The 22,830-nt window shown below is 38.4% G+C and overlaps 1 protein-coding gene across 2 annotated transcripts; it reads left to right on the top strand.

Moving 5' to 3' along the window:
* The first annotated feature begins 12,348 nt into the window (after window positions 1-12,348).
* cxcr2 (chemokine (C-X-C motif) receptor 2) lies at window positions 12,349-22,241 on the top strand. 2 transcript variants are annotated; one of them, XM_041262762.1, is made up of 2 exons: window positions 12,349-12,530; window positions 20,210-22,241. In XM_041262762.1, the coding sequence occupies exons 1-2, from the start codon at window positions 12,521-12,523 to the stop codon at window positions 21,286-21,288; spliced, it is 1,089 nt and encodes a 362-aa protein (XP_041118696.1). In that variant the 5' UTR covers window positions 12,349-12,520; the 3' UTR covers window positions 21,289-22,241. The 2 variants fall into 2 exon arrangements, with proteins under 2 accessions (XP_041118696.1, XP_041118697.1); XM_041262763.1 differs by lacking the exon at window positions 12,349-12,530 and adding an exon at window positions 12,999-13,069.
* Window positions 22,242-22,830: the final 589 nt, after the last annotated feature.

Here is a 22,830-nt window from a genome sequence, read left to right as displayed (position 1 = left end):
TCAGCAATGCCCCCTTGTCATCGTGTGTAGGGTCAAATCAAATCAAATTCAGTTTTATTTATAAAGCACCATTCACACCAAAGGCATCTCAAGGCACTGTACGGCAACAACAATGCATAGCCAAATACAATATAAAAGATACAAACAATATACCGGAAAACAATGTTTAAAAAGACAGTAGAGGCACACTAGGATAGAAAGGTTAATGTATAAAAGTAAGACTTAAGTCTAGATTTAAAAGCTGTAACAGTCCCAGCTTCCCTAACAAAGGTAGGAAGGGCATTCCATATCTGTGATGCTCTGTGTGAGAAAGCCCTTCCACCCATTTAAATTTTACTCACCTTCAGGATAATCAAAAGCTCTGCATCCATTAATTCAATCAATCAATCTTTATTTTATATAGCTCCTTTCATAGTGGACCACCATCACAAAGCGCTTTACAGGATGCAATAACAACAAGAAAATCCATAATACTTTAAATAAAGAAATGCATAATACATGTGTGGCAGGCTGGCGAGTGGATAGAGGCCCAGAGACAGACTGCAGTTCAAAAAAATAACTATTTTATTATAAACACAAAATGAAAGGGCACAAGGGCCAAAACAAAGCAATTTAAACACCAAAAAGATAAAAAGCAAAACTTACAAAAATAACAGTTTCCAGGCTGGGCAATGCCTTCACTGGATTCAAGTTTTCTACACAACCAAAAAAACCAACCTGCTTCCTCAGTTCCCTCTCTCCAAATGAGAAGCAGAGGCCTCCTTTTATATCAGGTGGCTGGGCGCTGATTGATCGTTAATCAACCTAATCAACTAATCAACCCAGCCACCTGAACATAATAAACCCAGGCAGGTAGGGGAAGTTAACCCCATCCCTGCCAATTTAAAAGGGCAGAGCTTTGCTCTGCCACAACATGATATACAGTAAAAAAAAAAAAAAAAAAAAAAAAGCTTAATACATAATACATACATGATAGTAGCATAATACATGAAATAGTACATTAAATACAGTGGAAAGTGCATAATACATGATAGTAACATACAACATGAAATAGCAGCAGCAACACAGCAGCTAATAGCAGATATCAGGTATGGAAAGCAAGAGAGAACAGGTGGGTCTTGAGAGTTGATTTAAAGCGAGCAATGGTGGGAGCATCACGCACCAAAGCTGGGAGAGAGTTCCAATGAGTCTGAACCATGAAGCTAAATGAGCATTCTCCAAGTGTGGTGCACTTTTGCTTGGGGATAACAAGCAGGCCAGAGTCGGAGGACCTCAGATTGTGGGCAGGGGCATAGCGAGTCAGCAGGTTGAGGAGGTACTCGGGACCCGTGATGAAAGGCATTGTAGGTGAGCAGGAGAGTTTTGAAAATAACACTGAACTTTACAGGTAGCCAGTGCAGTTGGGGGTGATGTGGTCATGTTTTTTACATCTGGTAAGGATCTTGGCAGCAGCATTCTGAACTAGCTGCAGTCGGTTTATGGTGCATGCCGGGAGACCACCATATAGAGAGTTGCAGTAGTCGAGTCGAGAGGAAATAAATGCATGACAAAGTATCTCCGCATCTGGGAGGGAAAGGTAGGGACGGACTTTAGAGATGTTTTGAGAATGGTAGAAGGAAGATTTGAGCATGGGGGAGATGTGGGCATCAAAGGAGAGGTTGCTGTCAAGAAGTACACCAAGGGTTCGTACTGTGGGGGAAGGCAGCAGCAGACAGTTTACGAGGTTCAGGGCAGCTATATTTAGATTCTTAAGTTGAGTTTTAGATCATACTAGGAGTTCAGATTTGTTAGGCCTTGATGTCTTGAAGAGCCAGACCATGGCAGAGAGGCTACCAGGGTCGAGTTTTAAGTAGAGCTGGGTGTTGTCAACATAGGAGTGAAACAGGAGGCTGTGTGCTGGATGAGGTGACCCAAGGGAAGCATGTAGATATTGAAGAGAAGGGGCCCAAGAACAGATCTTGGAGGACACCACAAGTGACTGGGTATGCAACACAACTGCATCCAGCATAGAAAACATACTGCATGTGTCCGGATAGGTAAGAGGACATCCAGGAGAGACAAGTTCCAGAGATCCCACCATACTTCTGAAGGTGGTCAAGAAGAATGTCATGATTCATGGTATCAAAAGCAGCTATTAGGTCAAGGAGATTAAGCACAGAGGGAGCACCAGCATTAGCATTGAGCAGATCATTCACAATCCAGAGCAGAGCAGTTTCAGTACTGAGATGCGGCTGGAAACCAGACTGTAGAGATTCAAGCAGATTGTTGTCTCTGAGATGTTCCATCAGCTGACTGGCTACAGCCCTTTCGAGAGTTTTTGAGAGAAAAGGGTGATTAGAGATGGGACGTAAATTAGATAAGTCAGCTGGGTCAAGGGAAGGTTTTTTAGCAGGATGACCTGCAGAGAGAAATGATAACACCTTACCACCGCATCCTCCAGTATCCCAAACAATGTGACCCTGGGTTTGAATATGCAGGGTCTTCTCCATCTTGCCCTTCTCCTCCGAAGGTTTTTCCTGCCTGTCCTCAAGAGCCAAGTGTCGCCGCATTAGGAAGTGTACCACAGCAGCCATCCTGAGGCCAATGACAGATCTCTGAAGGTGTGTGGTTTTATGCAGCTCTTAATTACTCGCTTCTACAATGGTTTGCACCTTGTAAGAGGAGGGTCAGCAATTGTCCAAGTGCAAAATCCTTACATCTCATTATAATGTTCGCGCCAGCTTAGTATTCCAGATCCCTGCCCAATTTCATGCTCTTTTCTTTTTAATACATATCAATTAAATGGATTATTGATGACAAAGTACTAAAAAACATTCTTTACATACACTGCATTTTTATGTAGCTGCTAAACGCGGTTTGCACATGTATAATGTCGATTTTGGCCTCACTATGGGTGTTTTGCAACACAAATCACATTGCACGTATCCTTACATCAGCCATTTATAGGCTTGATTCCATGGCAACTACACTCACATTTCTAAATCTGTTAAAGTGTTTGTGATGTCATTTAATACATAGTTAATGATGTAACAATCTATCATTACTTTCTATTTAAACCTTCAGCATATGGCATTGAGTCAATTTATTAATTTATTTTCCTTTATTCTTCTGTATTTTAGATTATTATTTATTTTTTCTTTTAAAACTACAAATTGTAGGTCATCATGTTACGTTCATTTTTTGTAAAGTGTTGAACTATTGGTTCATTTACTTTATGTTTGATCATGATTCTCTATTCATTTATATAATGTTATACCTGTCTCTCCCATATATTTTATTTTGTTAAATTTTTTGCAAAACATACCATAAACAAGGTTGGTAGTTATGCATGATGGGCTTCTTATGACTGAAGCTTCTCTAGTTGCAATTTCTATTAGCGATTTCATATTTCAAAGTTTGTGAGTAATGCTTGACTTAAACACAGGCCTCCTCAGGTGAGGCCATTAACCCACTTTGCCATCTCGTCCCTCCGAACTTATGAGAAACTCATGTCTATAACCATATATGAAATCCATTTTGAGATTCGTAATACATTCTCTTTACAGTGTGGGGGTTCTTCAGATAAAATTTAAATGGTTTGTATTTCACTTATAAAACAAGATTAAATTATTATTTTTTGTTTTTGTTTTTTGTGCAACCATTTAAAAAATCAAAACTAAAAAAACTGAAAAAAAACTTGATGTTGTTTAAAAGAAGTGGATGGAATTCCACCCTGTAAATTATTGAACTCTGTGTGAAAACAAACTTCTGTTTAATAGTAAATTGAACTGAATTTATCTCTTCATACCCCAACATCTGGAAATCTGATATCTTTATATGCAGTGTTTATGTGTGGCACTAGTAAGAATCTGTATTGCTAAATATGTTTATATCACTCATAGAATTACATTTCCATGAGTTATTTTTATTTTATGTGATGAAAAGTTAGCTCTAGCACGCTTATGTATCACGGCATCAACTGGGAATCAAATTTAAAAAGTACCAGGTCTTTCAATTCGACTTTCCATAATGAAAGATCAGTTCTACAGGGGCTCATTTAGGCCATCTCATCTAAAGCAAACAGAAGTCATTACTTCCCTCTTCCTGAGATTAATAAACAATGTCAGGAAAACAGAAGCAATGACTTCCGTTTTTGCAAGATCCCAAGATAAATGATGGCCTCAACCAGCCACCAAACAGTTCCCATTCATTGGACAGCAAAATATGTAACAGGGACACAATTGGTCTAAATTAATTTTATTATCCACCAAAACCATCAAATCAATACTTTACAACTACGAAAGCAAACCAAGACAGAGAAACCAACACATAGACACTAATATTTCTCCATTCATATATCTGATAATGTCCAGTTAATTTCTGAAAGATCCACAGCAATAAGTGCATATTCGCTTTGTAAAATTACTCCCATTAATTATCAAGTATGACATACAGTATATTTGTATGCATTTTTCAGAGCAGCCCAAAGTTTACGAAGGCATGTTCCATATCACAGTTCACACAGCTACATTATTTATTGTTTAACTAAAATATATAGATAACATACAGTACAACATTGTTTCTAAAATGTGCTGTTCCCTTTCTTAATGGGAGGGGCTGTGCCTGCAATTAAAAATGCAGATGGAAAAGGACAGGGCCAAACAAAGCATGTCATCACAATTGCATTACAAGGAAAGGGAATTTGCTCCTGGATGCGCCAAGTTTTTTCATCAAAATCAGGAGTAAACACGATTTCACCAAATCACTCAATCACTTTATTGAATGCTACAATAAAGCACTTTACATGTGTAGAACCCATTTCTATTAAATGCATACTATACCTTTAAGAACTTAAGTGCCAATTGAGAACATAGGCTGTTTGTTATGTGTTCTAATTGTTTTTTCTTTGTAGGCAAAAAGTATTTAAACTGAGTCAACCCCCATCCCAACAGATGTTTTTGTGAATGGAGTGTGGAGGCAGTGGGAGATGTGAAGACTATTGGTTTGTTCTATGGCGATTGCTTGAAAACTGGCTTCTGTTTAATTGCATTGAGATGTTCTCTTTCAATTCGAAGACGATGACCAACAACATTAGGTATGGGACATGCCTACCTATTGGTAGGTATTTTCTGAGCTCTCTATACCAGAGCTGCCGATAGGCCCCTTCCTGGGATGACGCCCTCAGTCCCGCCTACTGAGGGATTAAAACCATCATACTGTTTTAAGAGTGGAATGTAAGAAAAATATTATTGCTTTCAATTCATGCTTTGAGTTAACATTATAGTATTTGTTTGTATGTGATTTATACAAATTGATGTGGGTTTTACAAGGCAATTATCATTGTGTTAAAAGCTAGAATCCAAATTTATTTGTCTTGATAATAGATAATTCTCGATAGGTTGTCTGGACGCAAAAAGCATCTTTATCTCGCAAGAGTGAGAATTGTCTTCTGAACCAAAACTATATATATGAGACTGATTTAATGATGCTTTGATTATCAGCTATTAATGAAAGTAAATATTTGTGTTACTAATGATACCCCTGTTAAGACTAACCTTCATCTTAAATAGCTGTCAGGTATGCAGTTGTAACCTTTAAGAGAATCTCCCATAGATTGTGTTGGATCACTAATCAACCAGAGGGAGTGGGGTGCCGTTGCTTAAACTTCCTTTTTTGTACTGTTTAGTTTAATTAATTCTTCCTTCCTGTATTTCTTTAGTTTAGTTGTTGCACCATTAATTGTTCCTTTATTTAGTTTTATTTTTGATAACTGTTACTTTGTATTCACTAGAAACGTGGTATAGACTGATTCTTTTGATAAAGGTCAGGTTCTACATGACTTAAGTTCAAAACAAGGTATTTTAGTATTACAAATTAAACTAGTCCAAATAGAAATGTACCTTGCACACTACACCTTTCAGGCTGAAAGCTGGCTATGCTGTGCGTTACCCCGGGTTGTGTTGTAGTGATGGCTTTCTCGATGAGGTATTAATTATGTTATTAATTGTATGTTTTACATTGTGTATGTGTGTCTTTTATAGTTAAGTTCTTTTTAATCATTATGTTTAAATTGTGTGTGAATGTGTTTTTATAGTCGTTTTAATGTGCTTACTAATTCAGTTGCTTTAATATGCTTTTATGTTAAGGTTCTATATAGTATTGTGTAAGTTTTGAGTTCTTTCATTTCCCTTTAGCAAAACCAGTTACATGCAGTTACGTGCAGTTTTGCATAGCCTAACATGACTCAAAGTCATGTCTGAGTTAAACGCCAAAAGGCAGGAGATTAGCAGAGATAGTGTGAGATGGGGGAGGGGAACTGAAAGACAAGATGGATGCGCCCTGCTAGGTACAACGTGGTATGCAGCCCCCCCTTTTCCCCTGCAGAGGGAATGTGCAATGATAGAGTGGAAACACCTCTCATTGGACAGAAGTAAAACAAATGGGAATAGAGTCAACAGTTGTTTACAAAGGTATAAATACCCCAAATTGTAAAGTTTTCTCAGTCTTTTCATCTCTTTCGAATTGACGCCATGGATATCCGTGCTTCCTGATACAAACGTATGCACTGAGCTGTACTGAGGCCTTGTCCGTCAGTTTAAATCTTGTGCTTATATGATTGTATTGGAGGTATACCTTTCTTGTATATAGTGTTTTTGAATCCCAAAAATAATTTGTCAGCTTAATCTTTTTCACTACAGTGTTGACTACAAGCGGTTAAGGCTAGGCGCATCTTGGTACTTCAGCGCCCTTGGTTCTTAGATGCTCCATGCCTCGGTGCTTAGTGCCACAGCATGTCAATAACACCTGCACTCAGTGCCCCGATTCCTCGGTGCACCAGTACTGTATTCTACCTCACTCAGCGTCCTCAGTGCTTCTGCACCCTTGGTGCCTGGGTGCTTCAATAGACAGGTCTATGCCCTCCAGTGTTCAAACAATGCCCTTGGGGCTGTGCAGACATCAAGCATGGCTGAAGTCCACACCTGCACATCCTGCACAACGTCCCCTGCTAGCATGGCTGAGCCATATGTGGCATTGGGAGCCCCTGACCAGATTGCAGGCTCAACCCCTTGTTCTGGCCCCAGCTCAGCCGATAACATTGACCCTTGAGCTGACCCCGCCTGCACCGGTGGTCGCCCAGGATGTTACACAATCGGATGTCAGCATTGCTAAGGAGGACATCGTGGGAAAGGACACGTATTCCACGTCTCTATTCATCCAGCGCACAGGAAGTAGCTCTGCTTCGCCTTTCAGGGGAGCGTCTTTGAGTTATATGTGCTGCCATTCACCCTCTCCTTAGCCCCCTACACATTTTCAAAGTGCATGGATGCCGCCCTAACTCCCTTGCGGCTACAAGGGATCAGGATGATGAACTACCTAGACAACTGGTTGATCTGTCCCAGTTGCAGGAAGGAGAAGTAGCCCACACATTGATTGTGACAAAGCATCTGTTGAGGCTGGGTCTCATCCTCAATGATGCCAAAGCCAATTAATACTGGTTTAAAGTACGGTCTACTTGGGTCTCCAGCTGGATTCTCTTATGATGTGAGCCTACCTGTCAGATGACAGAGTAGCTGCCATTCGTAACTGTCTAGCCCTGTTCAACAAGGGTTCACAGTATAATTGGTGTCGTGTTAAACCATTGGGTCTGACGGCCGCAGCTTCATCAGCCACCCAAATAAGGTTACTCCACATGTGCCCGATCCAAGTGTTGCTCAGTGCCTTTTGGCTGCACCCCAAGCACAATAAACATTGTTGGCTGACCGTGTCGTGCCAATACTGGGAAGCTGTATGCTGGTGGAGGCAATCCTCTCACCTGAGCGAAGACGTAAGGATGGGAGTGATACATAACCCTCAATTGGTGATGACAGATGCATCCAACTTTTGTTGGGGGGAGGTCTGGGCAGGTAGAGGAGTTCACAGACCCTGGTCGGATCGCTGGACATCCCTGCACATAAATGCGCGGTAGCTGAGAGCAGCCTACGAGTGGCCAAAAGCGTTTTGTATGCTTTCCCGTCGATTCCTCTGCTCCCTGCCTTCTTTGAGAAGGTCAGGAGAGACAAGACGACAATTGGTGCATGGTCAGAGGTCATGACCCCAATTATTGCCCTATAGTAACTATTTTGCAACTTCTGCAAGATCTGTTAGAGGTGGGTCAATCCACTTCTATGTTGAAAGTGTACCTAGCAGCCATATCTGCATGCCATGTCCCCATTGACTCAGTGTCCCTGGCGCTCATATAGTAGCGACCTGTTTTTTGAATGGTGCTCGTGATTACGCCCTCAAAGGAGGGCCGTTCTCCCCGAACGGACCATTGATATATTACTGGAGGCTTTCACGAAGGCCCCGTTTGAGCCTAATACACTCCATAGAGTTGAAGCATCTGTCTATGAAGACAGCCTTCCTCTTGGCTATCACCTCCGCAAAGCGGGTCAGTGAGCTGCAGGTGCTGTTGGTGCACAGCTCCTGTATACGTATTTGGGATGATGGCAGCAGAGTGTCACTGTGTACAAACCCTGCTTTCCTCCCAAAGGTGATTACAGTCTTCCACATGAATCAGTCTGTGGAATTGAAGATAACATTTTTTCTGCTTGGTGCAGGCATTGAGATTTTACATGGATAAGACAGGAACTCTGCGTTCTACTGACCAGCTCTTTGTCTGTCACGGTATACAGACCCTAGGAAAGCCCCACTAAAAGCAGCGACTGTTGCATTAGATTGCAGACATAGTCTCTGAGGTGTATGGTTGTGCTGGCTTACCCCCACCTGGGTTAGTAGCTGCGCACTCCACTAGAGGGTTGGCTCATCTTGGGCCCTCTTCAGAGGGGCCTCACTGTCTGATGTATGTGCGGCAGCTAGCTGGGCTATGCAGCATACATTCTCCAGGTTTTACTGCTTGAATGTGGTAGATCCTTCCCTGCCTTCAATAGGCATGACGGTCCTTGAGGTTGCATGCTCGCATCGCTAACCTTGGGTTATACGGTTCTGAAGCATCCCTTGTATGCTGATGTTCCTTCTCCCTCACAATGGCTCTGGTATACATTATCCCATGTTGGTGGTTGTCTTAGAATTGAAAGGGAGCGTTAGGTTACTTACCGTAACCCTGGTTCCCTGAAAGAGAAGACGACCACCAAGGTAGCTGGTTCGATGCAAAAAGAGAAATGGCTTCCTCAGTATGACGGTTTTAATCCCTTGGTAGGCAGGAACGAGGGCATCATCCAATGAAGGGGCCTATTGGCAGCTCTGGTATAGAGATCTCAGAAAATACCTACCAATAAGCAGGCATATCTCATACCTAATATTCTTGGTGGTCGTCTTCTCTTTCAGGGAACCAGGGTTATGGTAAGTAACCCAACGTTCTCTCTGCTTGTGCCGGTTGAGCTATTTTGTAACGTCAGAGATCCACAGCTGAAGTATTCTGTATAGATAAGTACCAAATTCAAATTATTACTGAACAACGTCGACCTCCACGCTCCGTGTTAGTGCAATGTGTATCGTGTATGTATTTTTGTTTATTGTGTGTGTAACTATTTTAAGGTTTTTGCAACAACAAGGAATTGATATTTTAAACTTGTAATTTAAACATGATTGTATTACTACTGGGCATTGATTTTGATACAGACAATTGGTTAATGTGATAGCCTGGCCAGTCTAAAATACCAGTTGCTTGGTGGTAGTTACTTATTTTTAGTATTAGTACACTCTATATTTTTGGATTGTGATATTCCTTTTTTTGTGTGTGAATACATATTTGAGATTTGTTTGCTGTTTCAATTGTTTATTTCTTCCTTCATTTTCACTGATAATATTTGATGTTATAAGTCAATGTAATAGAACCTTAACAAAGATTTTCCTCTTCTCCCTATTACCATCCTGGGAGTGGTGTAGCGGTTACAACTAAGTACATTTTCTAATTAATTAATAGGCATTAAAACTTGTTACACATGTGCAAGTTTTTTTTTTTTCACTCAAGACATCTATGTTGGGCCAAACACTGCCAGCGTTTCCATGCAATGTCTTTCATTTCCCCCTGAAATCCCCCTTCACTCACAATGCTATGCAAATGAAGTGAAAAGCCAGGGTTTATATTTACATGAGCCATTCCAAGGGCCAAAAACAAGTTATTGTGCTGTTTTTACAGAAAAGTCCCTCAAAGTATGGTTTCCAAGCATTAAAACATGTATACAGCAGAATCTGCCATTTTCCAAAGGAAACCATATCACAATTACAAACGCAGAATGGATCGCTTTTTATAAACTATGATAGTGAAATACCAAACATAATAAAAACAATATTATATGTATGGAAATTTGGAATCCTGTATGCTTCATGGTATGATTAGCATTATGCAACATTAGCATTATGCTATGTTATTCTATTGAAAAGACATCAATATAATTCTGTTGTTTTTGAATCTGTCAACTGATCTCTTCCCTTAAGACTTTTGTTGTGCCGCTACAAGGAATACCTTTCTTAATTCTTTCACATTTTTTCACCAGTGTTTTACCCATGGTCATAACATCGAACTTCAAAATTGTTACTTCATAGCCTTTGAGTATTGTTCCTCTTCCTCTCATTTCTGGTTCCCTAAATTATATGATAGGGGTATTACATTGTATGTCTTTATTTTTAAATATCTGTAAATGTAGTTACAAATATATGTGGAATAACTGGGTACAACAGTGTACACTATCCATGCTTAACTGTCATGACTCAGTCATAAAATCTTAACTATTTACTATAAGATTTAAAATACACATGAACCTTTTACCAGCATTTTAGACCATGTAACACAATTACACTTCCCTCATCTCACACTAGATGGCACTGTTAAACATTATGGTTCACGTAAAGTAAACTAAATTCAAAACTAGTTTTGCATATATCTTGATGACTGTTTGTACAAATTTGATAAAATTTGATAATGAGGACATTTTTGGCTGTATGTTTGAGGCAGGGCAAACACTTACATTTTTACATACACCGTGTCTAGAGAATTGCATGTCCAATATTTATGAAACGTTTAGGACATTCTTCAAAGTTTTGTGGCGGAAAAAGTCTGTCGGTTTGTCTACATGACGGTCTGTCCATCACACTGATACTTTTACATATATCTAAAAAGACGATTATGCTGGAACTTGCCAAGGACCTTCATTAGAAAAAGTTATTAAGCACATCAAAATATGGGATAGATGGAGGCATCTGTCTAGATGTCTGTGCATCTGCATGCCACACTTACATCTTTATCATCTCCATTATTGTGATATTCAATAGGGATACTTTTGTATAGACAATCATGACAGAGTGTTCAATACTGCATGTCACTATTTAGGGAATTGATGATGGAAACCTATTATGAAATCTTTTTACTTTTTAGACCTGTTGAAACAAGTTGTTTTGGATACTGAAGCACCTGTTAACCAAGTACCTACAACAAGCACTCTATCAAAGTCTGTGAGATCTGCCCAGTGATACTAAACCATGCCATTTAATATGAGGGTGTGACAGAGACAGAATGATTCTTTGTAAAAAATCTCTCTCGCTACCTGTGAGGGCGCTGTGCCCTGGACTGGATGGCCAGACAATTCATTCTCATAGTTAGAAGGAAGTCAGTCATTCAGAAAGGGGTTGGAGCTACGATACACTAAATCATCGACCCGGAAGGGAAACAATGTGGCAGCCGCGGATTGGAGGAGCAGTTGCACTAGTTAACCAAGGGTTCATGATTGACGGTACAAAAGGGGGTGTAGCAAAGTGACCTGTTCCTTTGCATGGTTAAAGCTGAACCGGAAGGATAACGTGTATTGTATATCATGAGTGTTTTGTTTGTTTTTTGTCTTGTCTAAGAAACTACTGTGTTTGTTGTTATTAGACGGCTGAACACGAACCGGCGCTGTCGCCAAGGGCCAGCACTTATCCGGACAACACTGCACTAACTCACTCACTGTGGACTTGTGTTTGTGTTTTATGTTACGTGTGGGTGTTTAGGAAGTGGGACTGTTATTTCGGGACCAAGCCGTGGATTAACCACAGAGCAACACACGCCTCTGTATTACCTGTTATCATTATTATTTACTGCCGTTTGTCATCAGACTATTGGATCAGACAACATTCCTGCACCTGCACACTATTACTCACTTTGCCATAGAGGGACAGTCAGATTACACAGAAAAAGTTTATGCCATATACTGCAAAATATGGGTCAAACTCCAACTGTGTACTTTAGGATTCTTAAAGGATTTAAACTTTTTTTTTTCAGTGTTTGTATCTGATGTTATTATTTTAGGTTAGATACTGAACCCACAAAGTTCCTGTGTCTTTGCAAATGAAGTAAGGAAGGACCCCAGAAAAGGAAGCAGATGGACATCTCTAGACTGATTACCATTATCTCTGTCATTACAACGCACTCCTGCTAGAGGAGGGTGGAACCTGCAACACTGTTTTTAAAAAGTAGTTAGTGCTAGTAGGATTCAGTTGACTTAACTTAAGAGTTACTTTTGCTTTTTGCTGTCCTTGACTATTGCATTCTCTCAGAGAAGAGAAAATGGTAACAGGTAAGACAATTTGTAGTTTATTCTAGTATTGGTCTAGATTGGGTTCACAATATCTTTATTGGTTAAACACAATAACTGGTATATTTTGGGTATATAGCTGGCAACTTGCGATAACTTTCCTGTGCTTTCTAACTTTCAAACTGTGATTCATGTGTGCTTTACTACTACACTGTTATTGTACCATTGTTCTTGAGAAACACAGTTAATTAAGGGGTTAAGTGTTTAATGGTATGCACAGGTAATATATATATAGGTTTGATGTAAGAACTCAAGACAAGTCGACTAAATCTGAGTGTCTGAAGACTGACCTGGGCCAACTGAATTTATTTCTATGTCTATTTTTTTATTTAATTTTTAGTAGATGCTTTGGGCTGTAAGAGTGTGACAGAGCCTGTTGTGGGTGTACATTATGGAGTGGTAAAACCCCTCAGAATTGTCTATCCCTATTACAAGATGTTTCTTTTGATCACAGATAATTGCTTTAACATCACTATTGGTGATGTTTTTGACAAATGGCTAATGACTTCATCAGTGTCATGGTGAGTTGATGTTAGTGTGTTAAGATTATTGCTGGTTACCTGATAACTCCCTCAACTTCATCTCTTGTAATGTCAATGCACTACTGTAGTAACTCCATGGTTTTATATGGTAGCACAAGCATAGCAACATGTATATCAGCCATTGATAGAATGGCTACATTTGCCAATCAAAATACATTTGCAGTATGATGGTACCATACTGTAATAGTACAAGTGTGTTATCCAAGGCTACTAATTTGACAGAGTCAAATAGTCGAGGTAAAAATAGTCACATAGGTTGACCAACATTAATAAATCATGTATTTGAAAATGGCTAGTGCTGTATTTGTCTCAAGCCTTGCCCTCCACCTCATTTGTTCGAGGCCAGGACTGTGTTTTTTGTTTTGTTTTGTTTTCTCTTATTCATTTTATAGGGGGAAGTACCAGATAAATGCTGACTTTAATACAGTGGAGAAAGTCTACATATATACACACACACACACACACACACACACACACACACACACACACACACACACACACACACACACACACACATTTTGCCCCTCCACTTTGTTTCGTTCATTTACAGTGTATGTATTATACCTTGTATTTGACATTGGTTTGTTTTTAACAGGTTTAAAGTAAAATATACAAATGGTAAAGTATTAAGAGGATTAGTCACATTTATAAAGATTCGCAATAGATTCTCCGTACACGAACATATTGGTTTGAACCAAGGTCTACACTGTGGCTAACAGTGAGAAAAAGCATTGTTAACTGAATGTGAACTTGGCAGGCGGTCAGGAGAGACAACTGCACAAAATATTAATACTTAAATATAAGCATATATCTTTTATTTATTACTCTATAAAAATCTGAAGGAAGAGAGAATATAAGACCATTATTAAAAGAGAAAAGGTAAGGAAGAGAGAGTTTCAGATCATTATTAAAATTTTTATAATGTTAGGTTTTAGAATTAAATGTTTCTGTGGGGCCATGAACAAGTTCAAGTTCATTTCCCACCAAAATCTTTAATTTTTATTAAAACTTGGATTACGCAGTAGTAAATATATCAAAAACTGTCACATAAGCCTGATTTTACTTTAGTGAAAAAGTTGACCACAATAATTTTTTCAATAAATCTTAATTGTTCATTGCTGATATTAATGTTCAGCTTTCATATCAAAACGTGTGTACTTAATAATAATAATAATAATAATAATAATAATAATAATAATAATAATAATAATAATAATAACAACAATTTAGGTATTATGTCCCTGAATGACTGTAAAAAATTATAAATAATGATTGATTGATGATAAAAGGGCAATCAGTATTTACCAGTGTAGCTCATGATATATTGAACTCTCTTAGATTTCAGTATATCATTGACTCCATTGGTCTGGGGCAGGTACATTTCACATACTTGACGCATCCATTTTGATCTATTTGTTTGTTTTGGTATAAGGATACAGGAAGTAGGAGTGCTGTCGGTACAGCCAAACTTACACCTGTTCTCTTGTTAACATATGAGCAGTGAATGGTTGACCTGCACTGCCTGTAATATTGTCATGAATCAGCTATTGCTGTGTGAGGGCGGCTGCTTACTGTTTCAACCGATCAACACCAAGCATTGCCCTGCTGCAGAGAGTGTTTACTTTCCGAAAGTCTTGTAGCAGCTGGTTAACTGATAACTAAGCTCAGCAATGTCTGATGACAAAACGTAAAAAACATTCTCTAGCATCCAGCACTACAATTAAAACAAAGCTGAGCAAGGGATATTTTAAATGTCAACATACACATGTCAATATATCTATCAATAAATAAGCCATATTATAACATTTTGTACATGTTATTGTTTGTGTTTGCTTAGCACTTCCCTTTAACCCTCATAAGGACACATCGGAAAACTGACTTTCCTGGTAATCTGGGGTCCAACCGGACCCCAGCAATAAAACAACATGTAACTAACAACTGGAGTAAATGAATGAATGAAAATGTGTCTATGAACACTTTATTTTGCTTTTCCTTTACTTCTAGCTATCTTTGTTATAAATGTGTTGTTTATGCTATGCAAAATGGATAAGACACCCAATACGCACAGCTGTCTCTGAGCATGGGAAGTCACCACTGTATTCTGGATGCTGTAGTTTATTCATAAGAACATAAGAACATAAGAAAGTTTACAAACGAGAGGAGGCCATTCGGCCCATCTTGCTCGTTTGGTTGTTAGTAGCTTATTGATCCCAGAATCTCATCAAGCAGCTTCTTGAAGGATCCCAGGGTGTCAGCTTCAACAGCATTACTGGGGAGTTGATTCCAGACCCTCACAATTCTCTGTGTAAAAAAGTGCCTCCTATTTTCTGTTCTGAATGTCCCTTTGTCTAATCTCCATTTGTGACCCCTGGTCCTTGTTTCTTTTTTCAGGCTGAAAAAGTCCCTTGGGCCGACACTTTCAATACCTTTTAGAATTTTGAATGCTTGAATTAGGTTGCCACGTAGTCTTCTTTGTTCAAGACTGAACAGATTCAATTCTTTTAGCCTGTTTGCATATGACATGCCTTTTAAGCCCGGAATAATTCTGGTCGCTTTTCTTTGCACTCTTTCTAGAGCAGCAATATCTTTTTTATAGCGAGGTGACCAGAACTGCACACAACATTCAAGATGAGGTCTTCCTAGTGCATTGTATAGTTTTAACATTACTTCCCTTGATTTAAATTCAACACTTTTCACAATGTATCCGAGCATCTTGTTAGCCTTTTTTTATAGCTTCCCCACATTGTCTAGATGAAGACATTTCTGAGTCAACAAAAACTCCTAGGTCTTTTTCATAGATTCCTTCTCCAATTTCAGTATCTCCCATATGATATTTATAATGTACATTTTTATTTCCTGCGTGCAGTACCTTACACTTTTCTCTATTAAATGTCATTTGCCATGTGTCTGCCCAGTTCTGAATCTTGTCTAGATCATTTTGAATGACTTTTGCTGCTGCAACAGTGTTTGCCACTCCTCCTACTTTTGTGTTGTCTGCAAATTTAACAAGTTTGCTTACTATACCAGAATCTAAATCATTAATGTAGATTAGGAATAGCAAAGGACCTAATACTGATCCCTGTGGTACACTGCTGGTTACCACACTCCATTCTGAGGTTTTTTTCTCTAATCAGTACTTTCTGTTTTCTACCTGTTAACCACTCCCTAATCCATGTACATGTGTTTCCTTGAATCCCAACTGCGTTCAGTTTGAGAATTAATCTTTTGTGTGGGACTTTGTCAAAAGCTTTCTGGAAATCTAAATAAACCATGTCATATGCTTTGCAATTATCCATTATCGATGTTGCATCCTCAAAAAAATCAAGCAAGTTAGTTAGACACGATCTCCCTTTCCTAAAACCATGTTGACTGTCTCCCAGGACATGTTGACTGTTACCATATAGGTAATTTTCCATTTTGGATCTTATTATAGTTTCCATAAGTTTGCATATAATAGAAGTCAGGCTTACTGGTCTGTAGTTACCTGGTTCAGTTTTGTTTCCCTTTTTGTGGATCGGTATTACGTTTGCAATTTTCCAGTCTGTCGGTACCACCCCTGTGTCAAGAGACTGCTGCATGATCTTGGTTAGCGGTTTGTAAATTACTTCTTTCATTTCTTTGAGTACTATTGGGAGGATCTCATCCGGCCCAGGGGATTTGTTTATTTTAAGAGCTCCTAGTCCCTTTAACACTTCTGCCTCAGTTATGCTAAAGTTATTTAAAACTGGATAGGAACTGGATGACATGTGGGGCATGTTGTCAGTATCTTCCTTTGTAAAAACTTGTGAAAAGTAATAATTTAATATATTTGCTATTTTTTTCTTCATCTACGATTTTGCCATTTGTATCTCTTAAACATTTAATCTCCTCTTTGAATGTTCGCTTGCTGTTGTAATATTGGAAAAACATTTTGGAATTGGTTTTAGCTCCCTTAGCAATGTTCATTTCTATTTCTCTCTTGGCCTTTCTAACTTCCTTTTTGACTTGCGTTTGCAGTTCTGTGTACTCTTTCTGCGTACTTTCTTTTTGGTCCTTTTTTAATGCTCTGTAAAGTGCCTTTTTTCACTGAATATTTTTTTTTAATTGATCTATTAAACCATTTTGGCAATTTAGTTTTACATTTAGATTTGTCTACTTTAGGAATATAATTGTTTTGCGCCTCTAGTACTACATTTTTGAAGAACAACCATCCTTCTTCTGTGGGTGTTTTCTCTATTTTACTCCAATCTACTTCTGTTAGTCTCTGTTTCATACCTTCATAGTTTGCTTTTCTAAAATTGTAAACCTTAGCTTTAGTCATTACTTTTGGGGTTTTAAAAAACACTTCAAATGAGTTTGCCAGTGGTTCTCTGACCTCTGTTTTAGTTATTCTATCTTCGTTATTTGAAAAGACTAAATCAAGGCATGCCTCCCCTCTAGTGGGTGCCTTGACAAATTGTGTTAGGAAGCAGTCATTTGTAATTTCCACCATTTCTATTTCATCCTTCGTGCTCACCACCGGGTTTTCCCATTTTATTTTGGGGAAGTTGAAATCCCCCATTAGTATGGCTTCTCCTTTGATACACACATTTCTAATGTCATTGTATAACAGATTATTGTGCTCACCATCTGAATCTGGCGGTCTATAGCATGCTTCTATTATTATGCCCTTTGAATTTTTGTCCGTTATTATGACCCATATTGATTCGGTTTTATTTTCTTTGTCCATGTTTAACACCTGGGCTTCAAGACTGTTTCTTATGTATAGCGCTACCCCTCCTCCTCTTCTGTCCTGCTTGTCTTTCCTATACAGTGTATTCCCACAGATATTATATTCATCCCCATCACTCTCAGACAACCACGTTTCTGTAACACCTATCACATCATAGTTACCTGTTAGTGCAGTAGCTTCAAGTTCTAGAATTTTGTTTTTGATACTTCTAGCATTTAGATAATACATTTAATGGTTGTCTTACCTGAGTTGTTGTTCTTGTTTTGATGCGGTCTCCCTTCTGTTTTTTTGTTGATTTCTCACCCCTTCCTTTCTAGTTTAAATGCTTCCGAACCTGCTCGAGGATCTTTTCTTTTCTAGGAACATGGGCATGTGAGATATCATTGGAAAGCCCCAAGCCTCCTCTTTCATTTAGTATGTGTGTCCTGAGCTCTTTCTGTTTCCAAGTTACAGGCACTTGAACACACCTACTGATTTACTGTGCATCACTGCAATGGGGAGTGGTAAAAAATATGCACATGGGCATGTCTGACATCAATGGAAAGTACAAAGCCCGCACTTTTAAACCACGTTGAAACCAGAACGCTATCTGTTTAAGTGACCGAGTAATAGGCAACAAACGAAACAGGCGCTAACTCATGTCACATGACTCAAGCCATAATTTCAGTTTGCTGTAGTTTCACTTAGGAACGTCTGTTCAGGACATACAATACGTCATTGGAAAGCTCTAATTCTGTACTTTCTGTACTAGGAAGCTAGCTGTTGTGATGATATTCCTGCGAGGTTGGTCCCACCAATACACTTTCACAATACATTGTGAAATTCAACCAGTCTGGACTAGAATGCTCATTGGCATAGTGTAACAGGATGGGTGCCTGACCACTACCTAAAAGGAAACAAAAATCAAGTCACTAGCCACATAATAAATTATACTAAAGCACTGTGGTGTCTGAATGGACCCCAAGTTACCTTATGAGGGTTTAAAGCTGCATTTTGGAATTATAGGTGCTGTACAGCATTGTGCAGATATGCCACTGGAACTGGTTCTGCCATTTGGTTCGGTTATTAAGCTTATACTTAATAAATGCTCAGTTAGTAAATATTCTAGATCTTATGCTGAAACACCTGTCCGATTTTATGAGTTAACTTTTACCAAAACAGTAACTTGACAAAGATATATGAAGGAAATTAAATTGAAACTGACTTTTAATTATGAAAATGAAATGTGATTTTTACTTTTGTTAGTAATTATGAGAATCAGTACTGGGAAATGCCTGTAGTAGTATATTTGTTGCTTGTGTAAAGTTTTGTATTTTGTGGCATAGTTTCAGAATTAGTTAAAAATAAGTTCTGCTGTTATAATTGTTAAAAGATCCTCTTAACATGAATAACATGTTTAAAAATAAAGAAAAAAAAAGAAGTATTATGTACTGTTAATGGTTAGTTACATTTATGTGAGACATCATTTAGCCTACAGTATGCCTGTCTGTGGAGGGGTATTATGTGCATTATATATACACTATTTTCCAAGAATACTGGGACAGATTACAAATTCATGAAAGGAAATTAATTGCCTGTCAACAAAGTGGTCTGCCAATAAGGTCAGATTTCTGACAAAACACACAAAGCAGAGGACAATGCAATAGTAAGACAGGTTGGAACAAATAGTATTTATGTCTTGAAGAGAATAAAAAAGGTCTTTGAACATTTCCAACAGGGTACAGTACCATTATAGTACCATCAAAAAAAAGAAAAAAATCCATGAGCGCAGAAAAAAGAAATAGCTTTTTTTTTTTTTTTTTTACAAAATGTTTTAATTACTGCAGAAAACTGCAATTAGTGAAAATGAGGGCTCACAAATACCAGAGTAACAATTGAGATACCTCTGTGTGAATGTGACACTGTTTTAATTAAAGTTTATAACATGTGGCTTACATTTTCTTTCATATACATTATGAAAAATAATTATATTAAACACAATATCAATAAATGAAGAATTGTCCTTTGCAGAAAATTGAATTTCCTCTACATTCTGTAGTCCAAGAATGTGTCTATTTTACTTAGTTTTTTTAAAAATATTGTCACCTCTTTACACCTGATCTCCTTTTAAAAAATAGTTTGTATCATTACTTTTTAAAAGTTGAATAATTAGTAGCGTAATTAAGACCATCTCTTCTCTCTTGACCTCTAGCCTGCTGTTAGCTTTAGTCACTCAAAACTCCCCAATGCTGAATTCATTTATACTACTGTATGTGTGGCTCTAGGGTCAATGCTGTATAATTAATGTTTGAACAGATATAAAACAATTGTGATGGTAGTGAGTCCATAATTGTGATGGTAGAGTGTCCATAATTGTGATGGTGGAGTGTGCCATAACATGTTCCATGTGTTTTTTTTTTTGGTTACAGAAAGTCAAGATTTTGAAAAGATGGCCAATATGGAGGGAGCAGAATTATATGATCTTTTTGAAAATTACAACTACACTGAATTTATCCCAGGAGACGATTATGCCTCCCCCTGCTTTGATTCCAGTGGTAAGTTCAACAAGATCCTACTGGTCACCATCTACACCCTCGTATTCATTTTGAGTACCTTGGGAAATTTCCTTGTGGTGCTTGTGATTAGCTCCATGCAAAGGCAAAAATCCTCCACTGATATCTACCTGTTGAACATGGCTATTGCAGACCTCCTGTTTTCTCTCACCCTTCCTTTCTGGGCAGTCTACAGCAACTTAGAGTGGATATTCGGTGACTATATGTGCAAAATTGTATCTGTTATGCAGGAGGTGAACTTCTACAGTGGGATCCTATTGCTGGCTTGCATCAGCGTCGACCGTTACTTAGCCATCGTGCACGCTACACACGCTGTCACACAGAAGCGTCACCTGGTGGGTTTTGTGTGCATCGGAGTGTGGGTGGTGGCAGCTTTACTCTCCCTGCCAATCTTTATATCTCGTAAGGCTTTCAGGGCACAAAATATTATGGTCTGTTATGAGGACATAGGAGCAGGGGATATAGAAACATGGCGGATAAGTATCCGTGTCGTCCGGCACACGGTAGGTTTCTTCATCCCTCTGGTCATCATGCTCTTCTGCTACGGCTTCACCATCAACACCCTCTTACACTCCAGGAGTGGGCAGAAGCACAAGGCCATGTGGGTGATCTTTGCCGTGGTATTGGCGTTCATTGTCTGCTGGTTCCCCTACAACATGACCGTCTTTGCCGATACCCTGATGAGGGCAAAGGTCATCAATGAGACGTGTGAGGTGCGGGTTCACTTAGACACTGCTCTCCGAGCCACTCAGATCTTGGCTTTCCTTCACTGCTGTATCAATCCGATCTTGTACGCCTTCATCGGGCAGAAGTTCAGGAACACATTCTTCAGGGTTCTTATCCAAAAGGGGTTCATCAAGAAGAATGTCTTGTCAACTTATGGAATGGGCTCCTCTTACAAGTCTTCTTCAAGGAACACCTCCATCACGTTATAGGACACTGGAGTGGGGAGCAGGGACTCTCCTCCATCTGACTGCCTATGAACTGTAACTCATTAATGGATCTCATTAATCCAACTGTTTTTGGGACATTCTGGTTTTTTACTCAAATGCAATGTGCACCTCTTTTTGCGAAAGAAAAAAAAAAGTTATTGTTGCATATAGAATCAAGCAACCGGTAAGGTTAATGTATGGTATTTCTAAAATTATCTCCGGTTTCCAATATTTAGTTTCTTCCCTGTTTAACATTTTATTAGTGTGTGTATGTTCTGATTCCCTATCTCATTTCAGAAAACCCTTTTGAAGTTTTTTCAGAAGCAGTTTTTAAAATGCAAGTGACTTCAATTTGAAAATGATGATTTTATGTATTATGTTTGTTTTCACATATTAGTTCAGCTCTCACTGTAATATGTAATTAATTTGCACTTGTTTTTGTTATGTATTTGTCCTTTTGTATTTTTATTTTTTTTTGTGTTGATTAATATCTTACGTTCTTGTGTGCTCAGGACTGGCTCGGTAACCATTGATTGGGACTGTGAGTTTTCTTGCTACAGTAACCGCCTATATTGAGCACTGTGAGTGGCAGGCTTGCCCTGTCATCATTGTATTTTTTTATATTGATCTTTATTTTTAGGATATTTTAGTGTTTTATAGGATTTTATATTAATAGTCATAAAGAGCTCAAAGTTGTTACTGCCGCTAAGGGTGCTGTTTTGCTAGTTTAAGTATTATTAAAGATACTTGAGTCAGAATGTGTTATTAATGCTCACATTTAACAATTGAATATCGATTCTGAATTATTGCATTTGCCTCTTAGTCTCACAAAAAATGTATTACTATTGCGTATACTTATCTGTAAGGGGATAATCCAGCATTGCTTATATTTTATTGCTGAATGTTTATTTTGACTTCTTATGCCTGCCAAATGATTTGAAGTACTGTGTGTATGTGTAATAAAATATTAGATTTACTCACTTGGTTTGTGGCTCCTGTTCATTCATCCTGAGGGTTAGAGGTGGTGACACAGAATCCAAAGTTCCTGTGCAGAAAGAGGACAATGTTTAAATTGAGCAGTCAAGTTGCAAAAGTTAGTCACCTGGTTGTCTCTCTACCAGGGTGTGTGGCATCTGTAATGATCAAACCAAAACAAGAATAGAGATTCCTACAGGATATAGATAATAGGATACTTAATAGGAAATTAAATATTAGGAACATGTAGATACTATACATTTTAAAGGTGTTATTTAGTATAAGTTTTCTTGTAAATCATGTACAAGTACGAATATGTTTAATAAACAACGCAATTTGAAAGCAAGCAGTGCTGGTGTTAAAAGTCTATTAATAGAGAGAGAGAGAGGTATAATTCGTACCTTGAACTGTGAGCTCGCAAAGTAGATGCATCACCACCACTGCACCAAGCTGTCATATTATGGCACACAGAATCCTACTTTTTTTTTTTTAAAGTTGCTATGAAATCGTCCTTGTCTGCTCAGAGAAGTGCCTCAGAGACAGAATTGATTTACAAAAAACAATGTGTGG

Source organism: Polyodon spathula, chromosome 11 (genome assembly GCF_017654505.1).
Source record: "Polyodon spathula isolate WHYD16114869_AA chromosome 11, ASM1765450v1, whole genome shotgun sequence".
Lineage (NCBI taxonomy): Eukaryota > Metazoa > Chordata > Actinopteri > Acipenseriformes > Polyodontidae > Polyodon > Polyodon spathula.
Note: the sequence above shows the minus strand (reverse complement) of the source record. Positions and strands in the feature narration are given on the sequence as shown.